At 33.6% G+C, this 18,779-nt stretch overlaps 3 protein-coding genes across 4 annotated transcripts; all 3 read right to left on the bottom strand.

Annotated features, from left to right (window-relative positions):
* Window positions 1-20: 20 nt before the first annotated feature.
* On the bottom strand, window positions 21-1,637 carry LOC123708370 (tubulin beta chain-like). The gene is made up of 2 exons (XM_045659047.1): window positions 1,449-1,637; window positions 21-1,359 (listed from the first exon to the last, which is right to left on the bottom strand). Exons 1-2 carry the CDS (start codon window positions 1,503-1,505, stop codon window positions 67-69), a joined length of 1,350 nt encoding a protein of 449 aa, XP_045515003.1. The 5' UTR covers window positions 1,506-1,637; the 3' UTR covers window positions 21-66.
* Window positions 1,638-1,690: 53 nt separating this feature from the next.
* Window positions 1,691-7,495, bottom strand: LOC123708369 (alpha-1,2-mannosyltransferase ALG9). Of its 2 annotated transcripts, none has more exons than XM_045659044.1 (9): window positions 7,242-7,495; window positions 6,761-6,927; window positions 6,423-6,609; window positions 6,013-6,212; window positions 5,617-5,894; window positions 5,046-5,203; window positions 4,321-4,505; window positions 3,656-3,865; window positions 1,691-3,478 (listed from the first exon to the last, which is right to left on the bottom strand). In XM_045659044.1, the coding sequence occupies exons 1-9, from the start codon at window positions 7,340-7,342 to the stop codon at window positions 3,189-3,191; spliced, it is 1,776 nt and encodes a 591-aa protein (XP_045515000.1). In that variant the 5' UTR covers window positions 7,343-7,495; the 3' UTR covers window positions 1,691-3,188. The 2 variants fall into 2 exon arrangements, with proteins under 2 accessions (XP_045515000.1, XP_045515001.1); XM_045659045.1 differs by lacking the exon at window positions 7,242-7,495 and adding an exon at window positions 6,992-7,215.
* A 9,381-nt stretch (window positions 7,496-16,876) lies between these two features.
* On the bottom strand, window positions 16,877-18,760 carry LOC123708939. Its single transcript, XM_045659974.1, has 4 exons — window positions 18,462-18,760; window positions 18,154-18,289; window positions 17,941-18,080; window positions 16,877-17,770 (listed from the first exon to the last, which is right to left on the bottom strand). The coding sequence occupies exons 1-4, from the start codon at window positions 18,564-18,566 to the stop codon at window positions 17,618-17,620; spliced, it is 534 nt and encodes a 177-aa protein (XP_045515930.1). The 5' UTR covers window positions 18,567-18,760; the 3' UTR covers window positions 16,877-17,617.
* Window positions 18,761-18,779: the final 19 nt, after the last annotated feature.

Below are 18,779 nucleotides of genomic sequence, written 5' to 3'. Positions count from 1 at the left end.
TAATTATTAATAGCCATAAAAAGAAGAATAAATATTTATTTAATATAAAGTAAGTACAAGAAAATTTCATATGTCACTTCCATCATTAGGGACTGTTGTTTCCTCTTCCTCAAACTCTTGGTCTTCAATGGTGGCGTCTTGATACTGCTGGTATTCGGATATTAAATCGCTCAGGTTATTATCCGCTTCCGTAAAATCGGCTTCATCCATACCTTCACCTGTATACCAGTGTACAAAAGCTTTCCTGCGGAACATAGAAGTGAACTGCTCAGCAATTCGTTTAAATAATTCCTGAATAGCCGTGGTATTGCCTATGAACGTTGCAGACATTTTAAGACCTCTCGGAGGTATATCGCAAACAGCGGTCTTAACATTACTGGGTATCCATTCAACAAAGTAATCCTTATTCTTGTTTTGAATATTTAGCATTTGTTCATCAACTTCTTTCATGGACATTCTGCCTCTGAAGACCGCAGCTACGGTTAGATATCTCCCATGCCGTGGATCACATGCTGCCATCATATTCTTGGCATCAAACATCTGCTGTGTAAGTTCTGGGACGGTGAGTGCTCGATATTTTTGGACTCCTCTAGACGTGAGCGGCGCAAAACCAGGCATGAAGAAATGTAATCGCGGAAATGGAACCATATTAACTGCCAGTTTTCGCAAATCAGCGTTCAGCTGTCCGGGAAATCTTAAACAAGTTGTAACACCGGACATCGTTGCTGAAACTAAATGATTTAAGTCTCCATAGGTTGGAGTCTGTAAGCGCAGTGTCCTAAAACAAATATCATATAAAGCTTCATTATCAATACAGAAGGATTCATCAGAATTTTCGATAAGTTGATTCAATGCCAATGTAGCATTGTATGGCTCTACAACAGTATCCGAAACTTTAGGACTGGGAACAACAGAGAAAGTTAGAATAATCCTGTCAGGGTATTCTTCTCTCAATTGGGACAGTATTAAGGTTCCTAATCCAGATCCAGTGCCTCCTCCAATTGAATGGACAACTTGGAATCCTTGTAAACAGTCGCAGCCTTCGGCTTCTTTTCTAACAACGTCAAGAACGGAATCAAGCAAATCTGCCCCTTCTGTAAAGTATCCCTTAGCATAGTTATTGCCTGCACCAGTGCTTCCGTAGACAATATTATCAGGACGAAAGATTTGACCGTATGGGCCGGATCGTAAGGAGTCCATGGTACCAGATTCTAAGTCAACTAAAACCGCTCTTGGCACATATTTGCCACCAGCACCTTCATTGTAATACACGTTGATACGTTCCAACTGAAGATCAGAATCCCCAGAGTAGCAACCATTTGGATTTATCCCGTGTTCATCTGATATCACCTCCCAAAACTGTAAAATGGAAGGATATAATATTATGAAAATCAGTTAATTTTATTATATATTCATATTTTTCTTGGGACTCGATACATTAATCTTACCTTCGAACCAATTTGGTTACCACATCTACCAACTTGTACATGAACAATTTCTCGCATATTAACAAAGAATTTTCGTTATGTAATAACAAAAAATAAATAAATCGAAGAAATTAAAATTAAAGTAAAAATAAAACGTATTCTTACATTAAAACATCTAGTCTATACATTAAAAATGTAATGGCGTCATGGCCAACGGGTTTATTTTAAATAATATTCAAATAAAAATACTGTTTCAAGTTTAAATTTATTAGAAACCTTATTCAATATTACCTAAGTCTATAAAAGTATAAACGCTTTATTTTAAATAATATAATATTACACAAATCTATATTACTTATACTAATTATTGCAACAAAAGTTTATTTGGTTCAACGCATGTTTATGAGGACTTCGAAGATGTACGAGTAAAAATCGAATTAAGGATGATTCATAAACAAATCTATAGATGATTATACCTTCTTCGTTTGTAACTTTACCGGCTCTTATTACAATTAATTTTAAACATATAGCAAAGTTACACTTGTCTGATATTCAAAGAACTCATAGTCTGTATTCTTCTATCTGTGGAACATTTGAACATTGACAGATGAAATATCTAATAAATTGTCAGAAAAGCTAAGTAAGCAATTAGCTTTTGCAGAAAAATACTTATTTTATGTTCGTACAGGAAACATATTTAAATAAAAAAAATAATCGAAAACAATGTTTTTTTAGCTAAATAAATACTAAATTAATAGGAGGATATATAGATAAATAGGAGGTTAGATGTAAAACAAAAGCCGAAACGATAACTCCTTTGATTGACATTGCGTCAAACGATATGACAGATAGTGTTACTTCAATCATGAGTTAAAAGGGCGGCATCACACTTGCGAGCCTTCTGGCAATGTGTATGTCCTCGGGGTATCATTTAACATTAAGTGGGCCTTCTGCCCGTTATATAAAAATAAAAATCAAGCAATAGCGTCTTTCGTTTTGTAACTACGTTCGAAAGTTTACGGTTGTTATGAAATTAGGCTCTGAATAAATGCTATGTATGAATTAATCATACTAAAAATACACATATTTAAATCTACTGTTATAATATATTATTTAAACTATTTATAATATGTACATATATCCAACCTCAAATTACTGTTCGAAAAGCATATCAACACTTAATATTTTTGACTAGAATTAAATTATTGCAGTCAAAATCACACACATTACACAATTTACGTGAAAACCTTAAAAACTAACAATATGATATTCACATCAATAGTTATCTAGAGTGGGTATGTATGCTTATTATATAATAAAAGTAGTTTCAGCAATATACATGTGTATGATTTTTGTTGTTAGTATGGCAAAGTAATAAAAATACTAAATCTTTACATTGTTTTATCTAAAGTACTTAGTCGTGTTTTTCAGTGATAATAAGAAAATAATTCAATCTGTAATGAGTACAATAGTTATAGATTGATTTCTTATGTCCATTGACATTAATTCATTCATATTTCAGTTATACGGACATAATATGAATATGAATAAATATCGTATGTATACGAAGGATAAAATAATTAAATAAACATTTAAAATATAATAAACAATTTACTCGTACCGACTCTATAGCATGAAAATAAAAGTGCTACAACGTTTCATACAATTTTAAATTTACCACAAAAAAATCGAAGTCAAACAAAATTCAGAAACGCCACACACACAACTAGATGATATTTTACACTTCCGGTTCAAAATAATTCAATTAATCAAAACATTTTTCAACAAATACAAATTCGCATACACAACGTGTTTATACGAAATGCCCGGTACATAAAACGCTCTGAAGATTTTATTTGACTTTGCTGCGTCCAAAATTGGCACAGAAGCAATGATGTTCCACGATTTTGTATCTGTGTGGTAAAACGGTTGAAGATGCGTGGCTCGGCCTATGTCCGAGTCGACTAGGTAGTGGCACTTGGATGGCGGAAGGTAGGTCGTATTGTCACCTTTGTTTAGGTCGTTAAAATATGGGTGGATTATGCGGGTAGCTGTAAAAAATTTGCTATATCAGAATTTGTGACTGAAAACATCATTACATTGACAGACACACAAAATTACTTGCATTTAAAAGGACCGTAATAAATTATATCTTAAATAAAAAGTTAACCGGGCAATTATTTACCCAAAAGTGTTTTTATTTCTATAATTTTACTGTTGTTTCTTACCGTTATGTAAGTCACTAAAAGGCGCAGGAAGCTGTCCATCAAACTCGCTTGCCACAAAACGTATACTAGCGCCCGGTGGGAGGTGAAAACTGGATGGCGATCGGTACCATTCCTTGCCAAAACACACCACTTTCGGTTCAGCCGGTAGATGGCGCAATAGCACCATTGGGCCGTGGTAATTGTTGTATAGCGCTGCTATACGGGAAATACCTGAAAAATTAAAGATATTTCTATACCCTGAAGCCAGATTTTGTGAGGTGAAGTTCTGATAACCGAGTAATATATTTTTTCTGACCCGGAATTTAAGCGAAAAGGATTACGACTCTAAAACCTAAGGTCCATAATTCAAATCGTGGATTTAGATTTTTCTTTCTATGCGTGGATCACTTGCAATGTGAGAGGAGGTATCACTTAACATCAGGTGAGCCTCTTGCCCATGGTGACAAAACCAACAGAAGGCTGATCATGTACTTGTCTATTAAGAACGAAATACCATAAATATAGATGATAAGGCCAGGATTGTAGAATTTCTCATTGAGAAAAAAGTATTTATGAATAACGTCGTAATTAAAGATGTTCAAATTTCGAACAATTTTACCGACATTGAAAATATTACGTTAGAATTTGATTATATATTATTCTACGTTAGTGAATATAACACTTACTGATAGTACTGAAGAGCATCACACACATAACCGCAAGAGGGCCGGTGTAAGAGAGATAGTGCCGTCTCTCTCGCTCCTTGCGCCATCGGAATAGCTCTGTCCCTACCGCGAACGTCATTTTCTGGATACAGTCGAGTGAAATTGCACCGGCTAGAATTATCATACTGTATACTGGGTACAGGAATCTGAAAATTAAACAATCTTTATGAAGTAATTGAACAGATTTTTATATTATGAATTAATTTCAATATTGGTAGTCATGTTGGCCAAAAATATTTTTTAGTAAGCTAGGTAGAGTTTTTAAAATCGGTTATGGATACATTAGAAATGTTTTGGTTGAAAACTCATAAGCAATAGGCTTGGTCAAGTGCAGAGTCAATCATTTTGTTCATATTCAACTTCGGCGGAAGGCCAGGCAGTTATAAATATTCAAGCAAATTAATGTTAACTACTTAAAAAAAACCTTGTAAATATAAGCACTCATTAAGTTTCCTTTAAATAAATTATAAATAGTCCTGTGTACAAAACACTGTTGAAAACAAGTTCTAGGTAGTCAAGAGAAATCAAAATAAAAAAACTATATTTGTCTCTTTTCATCACAGCTTAAATAATTTGAGAAAAAGACTCACATAGAGCACTTATAAAGAGTGTAATGTTTAATTAATGAACAAAATTTTAACTCATTAAATAACCCTACATTTTTAAACGTCTACGTCCATATTCACCTCTCTTCCTTATGCGGCTGCACCATAAAAACGCCAAGCCATAAAGCCAGTGGCATCAGACTAAGCCAATAGGGAATACAAAAGGCCGGCGGTGCAATCGAACGCGTAGCAACAGCACGACACGCTAACAGAAGAAGTGGGCAGGATAAAGCTAGGACCTGTCAATAAAGAAAAAAATCTTTTAGCATTTGCAAACTACCTAGTTTTAAGAGCAACAAGTGTCAGATAAGGTTTCATTAGATGCTTAAAGTCGGCTAGTCTACGGAGCGGCGTTAATGAGCTATCCATTAAAGATGGAACTACTTGAAACATATATCGTCTTTTGTTTGTTTATACATTAAATTAATAGAGAGTAGTAGAAATATAGTTAGTGGCCAATGGCAGAGTACTTAAGATATAAATAGAGAATCAATTACTATTTTACTCAAAAAAACCACTATAATTAACATTTTTAAGAATTTAATCTGAATCTTATTGCTAGCATAGTTTAACAATTTTTTATATTAACCTCATAATACAACACCATAAGAACGGGGTATAATAGGTTTTTCAGAAATATATAGACACTTACCCAAACAATATTAAAATTAAGGAATCCATTAACAAAGTAATAAGTCCATGGTTCAACTCCATATAAATCTGGTCCGTGTTCAGTAAAAATATTATATACAACAATATTCCATGGTGCAACAACTAGTGTTCCATAATGCCATGAGTCAACAATGATAGTTGGTACAAGAATCACTATCAAAGATATTATAGACCACTTGAAGAATTCATAGAATTTCTTTTTGAAGAAAAGCATGTCTATTGCAATTGATACTCCGATGAGAGCAGTGAATGGCCAACCTGAAAAAGTTTACATATACAATTATTATTTTCCTAGAGTGTATTACAAAAGCAGCATCATCTGTGGTGTCTTTATAAGACAAGCTTTAATCAAGGAGACTTAAACAGGAACTCATACTTAGCAATGTAGTAGCAGCTGTAAATGTTATTGCTGCTGCATAGCGTCTTCTCCAACTACTGGCCAACGCTGCTGCCACAAGAGCTGAGCTCCAAGCAGAAGGCAACATAGCCGCTGATGATGCAAAGCACCCAGCCGCAGCCAGGCTCAGACAAAGCCAAATGCGTCCTACATGCACTCCAAATTCATGGCATACTGCTCTGAAATAGATATTTCGGATTTGGTTTTTGGAGAAGTTAAATGATATTATTAGGCTTTATTAGCTGCATCTTATGAGTGACTACACCCAAAAAATTTATAAATATTGGTACTTAAATCTAAATGATAGAAAAAATTAAATGAAGTTTTGCCTTTTTGCTGTGATTATTTATTCGTGAATTCAATAACAAACAGTTAAATAAGATACTCACTTATAAAACATAAGTTCAGAACAGGCAGTCAATGAAGCTAGCAATGCTCTCAGTGTATAGAATACAGAAACAGGTGTCATTATGAATGATAGTATTTTAGCTGGAACTGCAAACATCCATAGAGGCATGTATGATCTTATTGAATAAGCTGGACTGTATTCCCATGTTTGTAACCCACTTCCATATACTGAAATAAATAGCTTCTATAAATTATGCTATACTGGTAAATTTTTCACTAAATAATAAAAAGCATTCAAGTTTACATGTAAATTGACTCTAATGAATACAATAACAAAAAACAATATTTACAATCAGAACCATTTAAAATGAAAGCTTACCTAAATAATGCAAAGGCTCCCAATAGTTATAGGTTTCATCACAATCTGCTATATGTCCCCAGTATGCAGATATGATTCGAGCTGTTAGCAATAGAGCTAGTGCAACCATTCCACCAGGGTAGGATATACTACGCAAGTCTGTTGGTGCGTTTGTCACTAGGTACTCTCTGAAGGCGGGATTTCGTTGTTAATAAGGAATGTTAATCGTAAATGTAAAAAAAGTATATATACCTTATTTAACCTTGTTCAATTTTATTATTGAACTTAAAACGTGATTGGAATTTAAAACGTTAATATATTGTAAGGTGTTTTGCATTTGCATTTACCAATTTGCTTCTTTCCAATTTAGTACTATATTACATTATGTTTTAAATTGCAATGTTAAGTAGAACCTAGCGTTTGTGCTACACGATAGGTTATGTTCAGAACTATTATACATAATACAAAAAGAGTATTTATCTGTACATATAATACAAGTTACCCTTCACTAGATTTCCTAGACCGCTTTCCTTTAGTCATACTAGCCGATCTTTTTGCTCCATTTTTGTTATGAATACTTCGTTGTCTAGCTGTGAGAGGCATTTTTGTTTTTTAAATTATTTACAGAAATACTACCGTCACAACACAGTTCGATGAAACATAAATGGATTTTAAATCCTGTTCTATTATATTTCCAATACAATGTTTATTCAAGACATATTTTTTTAATTTTAATAACTTACTGACAACTGACAATATGCATTAACACCACAGAACAATACAATGTCAATTATCAGCTGATTTGAGACAGTGACAACGCATTTTGTCCGCACTGTGAAAAACTTGCCATAAACAAGAATTGAAATACTAGGGAGCAGCTGATCCACAGATCGATAAATAAATTTTAATTTTTGGGCAGTTGATAGCAGTTCTCACCGATTTCTAGCGATTAGCGATCTGTTATAACTGTTTATGAATATAGCTTTTTAAAAAAACAAAATATGAATTTGGAGCAACCGTCTTGAGTAAGGAGTAGGATACAACTAACTGGGGTTAGAGCGGATGTTGGTTTTATAGGAAGCAAAGTGTTTATGTGTTGAAAAGGAATAATGAAGTCAGCTCTAAGGCTAACAGAATAAGGGTGTAACATCTCCTGGGGTAAGACTAAACTTCGGGGTTATAATTCGAAGTTTAGGAAAAGATATACTCTATAGGTGTCTTCTGATGCTAGGTGCTGGGATATTTTTTGTTTGATTAATTTCAGGATTAGAGTGATGGGGTTGTATGGATTCTTGAGATATAGAAGAGGTAATAGGGGTAACTTGAGTTATAGGTAAGTCACCAAGTTGTGATTGAGAGGATCTAGATAGGAGACGGCTGCGTTTCTTTATTATAAAAGAAATCTTAAAAATACAGTACATTAATATAATTCCTATGATTATATAGAAAATTATTGAATACTGAGTCTCGTATTTTAAAATTGTATGTTGATTTATAATTTCATCAGCGGTAGCTGATATGACCTTTGATTTTGATTTAAGGTCGTTTGCATAAGTGTCTAAGTTAATATTTAATAGTTTTAAAGGAGCCTCATTATTCAATTTGTTTACAACCTTATCGAAATTACAACATGAATCATTAATTAGATTGAAATCTGATTGTACATGAATATCTGTGGTATTAAGAGAATATACTTTTAACTTGGGAATTAATTTCGTACTTTTACAATGTGCTTTACAGTTAATGGGGATTTTAACAATTCCAATGCCGTGTAGATTTTTCTCGATTACATTTTGGTTTAAGCATTCTATAAACAGTTTATTGGTATGAGATTGTATATAAAGCCAATTGTTATTATAAAGAGTTTTCCAAATATCTACTGTACCATGTATGAATTCTATTTTACATTGGTTTGGGAGTTTATTAATTAAATTTAACAGGATTTCAGTTTCACAACTAGGGTTTTCAGTCGTTAAAAAGGTGTTCATGATGTCACAAATATAGTTGTTGAGATTAACAAATTTGCAGGTATTAAGACTATCTAAATGACAATATTCTGATTTGTCTTTGGTCACTCCGATATATTTAAAACTAGGAATAATAAAACTGAAAGCGGTTGGATTAACATTGCTATAGGGCGTTGGTAGTGCTATTGTTTCATATAAATTAAAACTAATTGGAGACACTAATGGAATTCTTAGAATAAAAATGATTTTGTTATTAAAGCTATAACACGTTACACCGGATACATTCATTAACGAGTACATGTTGTTTAATTCTAATTCTACTGGGAACTTATAATCTACAGGTAAATGTTTATAATAGTCAACGAGTTCTAAGTACAGTTGTTTGGGCGTTAAGACGGCCGGATGAAGGATGTTTTGATTACTGAGAATGATCGCGTAGACAATGTCAGAGAGTTGAAACGACAATGTTAGCATGGAAGCTTCTAAGCTGTTTATTATAGAATTAATTTTAGATTTTACTAATATTTGATCGGAAATTACACTTAAGTTTTTTATATGTACTGAGAATTCGTTGATAGCGTTATTAAGATTGGCTTCGTTAATTTTAATTTTATATAAGGTTTCATTAATTTTAAATAGTGTGGAACTAGTGACTAATATGTTTTCTTTTATTAAGGAGGCCAACCTTTTTTCATTATTTTCGCTATTACGTATTGCATTATCATATCTGATAGCATCGTCCTCATTTAGGGTGCCAAAAACTATTTTAGCAAGGGATCCGATGCCACCAAGCCAGGGTGATCTTTTATGTCTGTTGCTGTCCGTTAAATGGGAAATAGAAGAAAACTCATTAACTAAGTCATGGTATCTGACTGTTAAGGGTTCTAGTATGTTTTGACATTCTAGATTGTCTATTGTTTCTAATTGTAGTTGTCGACATATGTATTTAATGGTAACTAAAATTGAATTTATATTTCCTAAGTGTGGTTCTATGTGGGATATATCGAGAGGTGATACAATATCTAAATACCCAGTGTTTATGTTTAGTTTCCCAATCGGGTCAAAATACAACCCGGGACTGTGAGTGATTGGATGTATGAATTCTCCGTAGGCCAATATGCTGTAACGAAAATATTATCTTAATAAATGTAATTTATATGGTTAATAAAATAAGATAATATAGTAAAATTAATAATAGATTCTAACGTTATTAACATTATAATATGTTATAGTCATGTGAAACATTAGCGGGTTTCACTTCATCGAAATGATGTGTGACATGACGTCTGTTAATAAGTAAGGTAAGGTTATTTTTGCCGTTTATCCTTATTATTTTATAAGGGCCTTTCCATATAGGGGAAAGTGCTTTTCGGAGTCTTAAATGATTTTTAACATAGACATAATCGCCTACTTTATACGTTATGGGTCTGGTATGAGAGTCGTAATATTGTTTTGACCTTTCTTTAGCTTTCGTGATATTTTCGAGGGCTTTTTCTCTTGAGTATTTTAATCTATGAGTTAGCATTTTGAGATACTCAGGGTATGTGGTATCAGGATTTGTATTATATATTGAATCAGGAATAGAGGGTTTTTGTCCAAACAAAAGTTCGTAAGGGGTGTAGTTAGTAGTACAATGAACGGATGTATTATAGGTCATAGTAGCCATCTATCTTGGCCAATTATCTTGTTCTTGGTTAACAAATGATTTGAGGTATTCCTTTAACGTGGAATGACTACGTTCTAGGGCGCCTTGTGTTTGTGGGTGGTAAGGGCTTGACCAGAGTTGTTTTATTTTCATGAAATCACAAGTTTTCTTGAAGAGGTTTGACGTAAAATTTGTACCTTGATCCGTAAGAATACTTTTAGGTATACCGAAGAGTGTGATAAAATGTATTAAACAGTCACTTGTTTCTTCGGCGGTCGTGTGGACGGATTGGATATGCAACGGAAAACTTTGTGAGATCATCTTGTAGAGTTAGTATGAATTTTACCTTTGCGGTTCCTGATTCAGGTAAGGGACCACTATATCCATTGCGATGCGTTGGAAAGGAATAGTAGAAGTAGTAGTAATTTGCATCGGTGCTCTGTTTAATTTTCTCAAGGCTTTATTTTCTTGACATGATTTACAGGATCTTACATAGTTTTCTATATCACTGCGCATGCCCTTTCAGTGATATTTTTCCTGGATGCGTTTGACCATGCGAATAGTGCCTAAATGACCTGCGATAGGTATGTCATGATTTTCTTTTAAAATTTTCTTTATTTCAGAAAGTGAAGGGAAAATAAGACAATTTTTATGAATAGTAATGAAGATATTGGAATTATGAAATAGAATTAAAATTATATTATACAGTTTTGTGTATATATGGGATTCGAAAGGATCTTTAAAATTAGTAATACTTATTTGTTGATAAGATTTAGAGATAATTTCATCACGTAGAGTTTTTAAACTAATGTAAATATCTTCATAAGATGAATTGTCGAAATGGTGAACTTTTGTAAATAATAAATATATGATCTTATCGCGAATATTTAACAAGATATAAGAATATAGAGTTCTTTCTTTATTTAAGAATTCTTCTTTATTTGTTAGTTCCGAAAGTATTTCTTCGACATAGGGATTGCTATCATCTAAGTCGATTGAGGTTGGTATGATAATGACTTTGTCGGAACTTTTAAGGATAGACGAGTTTGATTCTAGAATTTTAGCGTTAGACTCAAAGGTTTTGGATTTTGTTAACTTAGAAAACTGTGAATAATTTCCATTGAATAGTTCTTGAATTAAAGGTTCAGATCGGTCTGAATCTTGTGTAATAGGAGAGTCAATATTAGGAATTTCAGGGAATTTAGGAATGGTTAATTGGTCGGTTTCGGAGTTATTTGGATTACCTGTATCTGGTTGAGATTCCAGGTTTAGGAATTCATCTAAAACCTTTTGAGGGTCGATGGGAGAATCGGATATGTTATCGATTTGGATTTCAGGGTGTGACATGGTTTCCATTGGAATGGGTGACATGAAAGCGTCATCTGGATTAAATGATGGTGGAGTGACGAGAAGATCCATTAGTCCCGAATCTAGTGTGGCGTCTTGAGGATTTGGAATGTTACTAGGATGTTCTATAGGTAATATAGGATTTACGGGATAACGGGATAAGGCGTCGGCGGCGGAATTTAGTTTTCCTTTTTTATAAATGATTTCATAATCGTATTCCTCAAGCTTGAGGCGCCACCGCTGCAGCTTACTGGAAGGATCTTTATGATTGAATAGCCATTTAAGTGGTTTATGATCTGTAATGATTTGGAATTTTTGTCCATATAAATATGGTCTAAATGTCTTACAGCCAAATATGATAGCTAACAACTCCTTTTCAGTTGTTCTATAATTGGATTCACTTTTATTGAGAGTTCAGGATGCGAAAGCAATAGGTCTTTCTTGACCTGTTGATCCTTGTGAAAGGACTACTCCGAGAGCATGGTTAGAAGCATCCGTTGTAAGAATGAAAGGTTTCGTGAAATCAGGATAGCACAGGACTGGTGCTGAAGTAAGTTTTTCTTTAAGGAGTTCAAATGCTAATTGTTGTTGATTTTCCCATGAAAAGATTTGATCCTTTTTGAGGAGAGAGGTAAGGGGTTTTGCAATGTTTGAGAAGTCTGGAATAAATCTTCGATAATATGAAACAAGGCCGAGGAAAGATTTTATATCTTTCGGATTTTTAGGAATTGGGAATTTTATTACAGCTTTGACCTTGTCTGGATTTGGCTTAACACCGTCTTCGGAAATAATATGCCCAAGATAACCGGCTTCGCGACGTAGAAACTCGCATTTGTCTGGTTGTAATTTGAGATTGAACTCGCGCATTCTCTGGAAGATGGATTCGAGATTTTTTATATGTATATTAAGATCAGGAGAGTAGCAGACTATGTCATCTAAGTAAACAAAGCACCTGTCTCCTTGGAGTCCTGACAATACAGAGTTCATCAGCCTTTGGAAGGTTGCTGGTTGAATGGCATTCGACAGAATTGGAAATGACCTTCAGGTACTGTGAAGGCGGTTTTGGGTTTATCCTCATCCTTAAGTTGGATTTGGTGAAAGCCTGATGCTAGATCTAACGTGGAGAAATATTTGCTACACCCAAGTTGGTCAAGGATTTCTGCAATCTGAGGAATAGGATACGTGTCGCCTATTGAAATATCATTTAACTTACGATAATCTATAACAACACGCCATTTTTGTACGTTAGAAGCATCTAGTTTCTTGGGTACCACCCAAATTGGTGAGGACCATGGGGAATTAGAAGGTTCAATTATGTGTTGTTTTAACATCTTGTCGATTTGGTTACGGACTTCGACTTTGTGTATTTCTGGAAAACGATATGTTTTGGTATGAATTGGAACGTCGGTGGTTGTTCTAATCTCATGTCTCATGGCATTAGTATATGTGAGGTTTTCGTTTGGAAGATGAAATATATCCGAATAATAAGAACATAGTTGGAGAAGAGCTTCTCTTTCTTCTTTATTTAAGTGAGAAATTCGTAGTTGATTTAAGACTTCCTTGGTTCTTTGAACAGTACATTTGGTTGTACTAATATGATTAATAAATATTGTTGAATTATCGGGTTTATAAGTGTCTATAGGAGTTAAATTAAGATTAAAATTTGATTTCAGGTTTATAGGTTCCTCTGAAATATTTAGGACTGATACATTAATTCTTTTATTTTCTTTTACAGTTACTAAGCAGTTAGCTACCAATAGGTTAGGATAAATCTTTTGATCTAGGATTAAACCTTCTTTTAATTTAGGATTGGAAATAGAGCATTCGATTATAGCTTCGGTTCTTGGCGGAATTAAATAGATAGGTTCATTAAAAAATAGTTTGGTCGTAATTTTACCTATATAGAGTAAGTCCTTTGTGTAATCTATTTTACAGCTGAGGGCGTTAAGCATGTCGGAACCTATGATACCATCGTATGGTAAATTAATATTATTTACAATGTGAAATTTATGAGTCAATGTGGAATTTGAAATTTTTAGTTTTAACTGAAAATGACCAGCTGTATTAATAGCTTCGTCTGAAGAATCGATTCCTTTTATTTGAATAGATTCTTTAATGATTCGGGGTTGTTTCTGAATTGATATGTTTTTCAAAAGGCTTATCGATGATCCAGAGTCTACTAAAAGGGATAATGGGATATCAGATACTGATGAATCAACCAAGACATGAGGTAAGAGCGTTTTCGAAGGGTCGCTGAGTATTTCATAGGATCTAGTAGGCTTTGGCAGGTTAGTGGTACACTCCTGCGCAGATACAGAGGATTTAGTAGTTGGCAGGTCAGAGGTTTTACTCTGCTGCACGGATACAGAGGATTTAGTAATTGGCAGGTCAGAGGTTTTATTCTGCTGCACGGATACAGAGGATTTAGTAGTTGGCAGGTCAGAGGTTTTACTCTGCTGCACGGATACAGAGGATTTAGTAATTGGCGTTGAGGGTGTCGATTTTCGAATTGAAGGTCCCGCACGACACCGGGACGAGACGGTTACTCGTTTTTTGAATCAGAATCGTAATCGACCGTGTCGTAACCCTCGTTTGAGTCGGAATTTGAGTTGTCCTGTTGAATAAGGTTATGGACGCGCTGAGGTGTCCTTGGATTTTGAGATTTGAATTTATTATTATATTCCCTCTTTCTGCAATTTTCTAAGGTATGCCCTGAATTTTTACAATATTTGCAGAAAGGAATTGATTTCGGGTTTGAAGAAGTAGGAGGAGGATCGGATTTGTGAATTGAGACTTTAGTAAATTTTTCTTTATGGGAATTTGTTTTGAATAGGAATTGTTGGATTTTTTTTCGGAAATGGCGATGTTGATAGCTTCGTTGAGCGACTTTGGAGATTTACATCTAACGATGTTGGAGATTCTGGGGGACAACCCCATTTGAAAGTGATGGAGGGCTAATTCTTCCATAGCCGCGGTTCTGCCATACATTTCCCTATTCTTATGCCCGTGGTTGATTGATATTTCTGTTAATAATTGTGAAAGGTATGTTTCTATTCTAAGTGCATATTGGCTGACGGGTTCATTGGCTAACTGTTTACACTCTTGCAAGTCTGTGAGTAAATGTGTGTAATGTTTTCTTTCGCTAAACTGGGTTTTAAGAAATTCTTTGAGTTGGGGCCAATTCGAAAATTCTTTAATTGAACAGGCTGTTTCTGCTTTACCCTCTAATTGGCAAAGAATGAATTTAAATAAGATTTCTTTTTGATATTCTGAAGCTAGTTCGTAAGCATTATTACAGTTTGATAGGAATGAATTTAATTTGTTTCTAGAACCGTCGAATGGTTTAATGAATTTAAGTAGAATTGATAACTCTAATTCGGATCTAGTTTGTAAAATTGTAGGTGAAGGTTTCTTTTTTGATCTGGTGATAGGTCCAGGAGGGGGAAGAAGAGCGTTTTCATCTTCTGTGTCAGTGATGCAGACTTCGGGTTTGGTACCACCCGGGCTTAGTGTTCGGCTTTCCATTTTAATATTACACACAAAATAAAATATACACAGAACTTACAAAAGTAAATAGAAAAAGAAAAACAATTTAAAATAATATGACCAAAGACTTACAGAATATTTAATGTCTTGAGAATGGATAGTATAAACATCCCGTCGAGGTGGTTGCTGTAGTTGATTGTCACTCTCGATGCTGATGAGATGAGTTGATATTAATTTATGGTTGTTGCAGATTTACGGGCACTTGAATAAGGTTGAGTTGTTTGCAGTTATTTATATATATTCCTTTTTTTCTTAAGGATGGATTTTTCCGATTAACTCCTGAATATGAATTGCTCTCACGTGTAGGAAGTGGTATTGCTTTTAGATAAATGGGCACTTGCACTTTTCCACTTTTTAAACTTTTCACACGCGTAACTTAGAGACGAACCGAGGATTTATTTAAAAATCCCTTTGCGCTGCCACCAATTGTTATTACTGTTTATGAATATAGCTTTTTAAAAAAAAAACTTATGAATTTGGAGCAACCGTCTTGAGTAAGGAGTTGGATACAACTAACTGGGGTTAGAGCGGACGTTGGTTTTATAGGAAGCAAAGTGTTTATGTGTTGAAAAGGAATAATGAAGTCAGCTCTAAGGCTAACAGAATAAGGGTGTAACAGATCCATTGGCGCTTGCGCACGCTTTTTATTGAATCATTATCTTAGTAATGAAATGGTTTAAATTAGTTATTACTTATTGTTTACACCGAAATAGGCATACATACCGATATTCAATATCACCATTATAAAATAACAATGAATGAAAGCAAAGCTGAAAGGGATGGCGATTCTTCGAAAATATAATATAATCCATTTTCGAATAATCATGGTCCAAAAGACCAGTTTCTAAAACGACTTTTTTCCGAGCTTGCATTTATAAAGTAAATAGAAATCCATGTAATGTAAAAAATAAAAACAACAGTAAATGATTTCTTATCAGTAGAATAAATTTTTTTATTGCAGGACATTCGGTAATGACATTTTTTTTTTATAAAACAGGAGGCAAACGGACAGAAGGCTCACCTGATGTTAAGTGATACCGCCGCCCATGGCCACTCTCAATGCCATAGGGCTTGCGATTGCGTTGCCGGCATTTCAATACAATAATTTTTATTACCTACTAAATTACAGTCAAATCAGATATGTATGAAATAAATAAAAGTTTATCCAGTCTTCGGATCCAAGCGGTACCGATCATCGTTTGCAATGTAATGTTGCAGGCAAAAAGGATTTCACAAGGAACAGATGATTCCAATATCTCATATACTTATATCGAGTGAAGGTCGTGATAAATCGAGTTTTCATTATTCATGCCAATTGTATTTTTATGGATTTACCAATACAAAATCGAGGGGCGATTGGGTTATACATCAATTCAGTGCTGGAAAGTGATTCAAAAAATCTATCTATTGGGCATGGAAAATCGATTCTTTGATTTATTGATTTCAGATCCCTAGCTGAAATTTGTATATCTATTTGGGACAAGTATATCATACTTTGTCCATAATAACTGATCAAGTTCAGTTATATACCTTTTCAGACTGAAATTAGAGCTAGTAGTATAAAGTAGATCACATTTTTAAATAATATGAAACTGTTAAAATACATAAATATAATATAAATCAAACAAGTTGTTTTGGTGAAATGTATCATATTCAATTCACACTTTTGACACTACCATTTGGCTATAATAATATTGTACTGATTTCACTGATTTTACTATGATACTATAGTGTATAAAACATTAAACTAGGATTAGTCATCAATCCCACCTAGAAATTGAATTTGAATGCTGTCTATGTAATAGTATGCATTGTAGTCATAGTCTTGCTATTAATACAATTTAAGAGAAACTACTATTTATTATTCATTTGTCTTTTATGAAAATAAATTAATGGGTGGATATACTAAATGCGTTTACTTTACTGAATTATATAACAAAGTTTAATAATTACTCTAACTTCTAAAATAGATTATGGTCAATGTCCTGGTTTAAGTAAATGTGTTGTGTCTTGTTTATAAAATACAAGGCACTGACATTCAATCTTTTAACTTTTTGCATCTAATTAATAAACTCTTGTGTTAACCTAGTCATTTTGAAATAACAATAACAAATAACAATATAAAGGTGCATTCTCAAACTACAGATATGTAAAATAGAGCTAGAATTACCATTAACCTCATAAGAGAGATGAGTTATACTAGATCTGTCCAAATATATATCACTTGATGTAATTATTATCCCTTATAGTCTGGTTCAAGAGATACAAATTTCACTAAAAACTACAACTAATTCAGTTATAACCTCTAACTCCAATCAAGTAATGCACCTTATATTAAAATGACTTATATACTTTATGTACGAAGTCTAAACATTATTTTTTCCTTCGTGTCCTTACAACTGTCCAGCCAGGTTCACCCTCATCCATAGGTTCAGCTGCTATATTACTATTAGAGGTATCATTCATATTACTCTCATCATCCTCACCACTGCTACTGGTTGTATCATCATCAGGGTTGCCGTGGCTCTGTAATCAACATCAATGTATCATTTTTCAAATGTTAATTTCCACAATTTGTTTTGTTCATATTTAATATTAAATATATATTTTTTAGATACAATAATTACTACTTATAAAATAAATATTAAATCTTTTTTTATAGTATCAGACAAAAAAAATGTAAATGGAAATAATACTTGGGGTGGAGCTGAATTATCTGGTATTGGTGCACTCAACCATTTTTGACATTTCGGCATTGCTTCAATTCTATTTCTGAGTTCTTCATGATGACCATCTTTTAACAAATTAAGAAAACTCAATAGCAGGATTGCAACTTCTGTAAAATGTTATATTAATATTAACATTTATATATTATAATGTATAGTTTTTAATAGAGCATACAAACTGACCTCTAGGTGAGTTATCATGACACACAGTCTCAAATTCTTCATCCATCAAATCTTCTAACACTTCAGTTAGTTCATCAGCATCCACAATATTTTCAACACAGAACCTTGTCACATACACTGACATAAGCTGTGCAGTCTGCAACATAACAAAACAGTTTTACATCAGTATATCATTTACTTATAAAAATAGGGCTAAGGTCAAAATTGTGCTGCTATTGCAGGTATAATAGGTATTGAAATCTCGTAGATTTCCCGATACTCTTTGAAAATACCTTATAAAATCCCGTAGTATTTTAGCTGATGTTTACCTGGTTACCGCCAGGAGCGCCCATTCCGTGCTCTACAGCCAGTTGCAGAGCGGTCCAGTTATTCAAAACAGTGTCCACAATCGGTTTAAAGTCGTCGAACAACATTTTCTGTTATAATGTACCAATATTTAGTTGTTAAATAAAAGCCGCCAAAAAAGACTATCTTTTTTGTATCCCTGAATCAAAAGACATAAACTTATAGATTTATTTTAGATTTTACACACATCGCCATAACCTCCAAAGTCAACATCTCGGTTCGAATATATATATTAATAATACACTGTAATACACCTTCAATCAAATTATCTGTCACATTAC

Source organism: Pieris brassicae, chromosome 4 (assembly GCF_905147105.1).
Source record: "Pieris brassicae chromosome 4, ilPieBrab1.1, whole genome shotgun sequence".
Taxonomy (NCBI): Eukaryota; Metazoa; Arthropoda; class Insecta; order Lepidoptera; family Pieridae; genus Pieris; species Pieris brassicae.
This window is presented reverse-complemented; position numbering and strand designations above follow the sequence as displayed.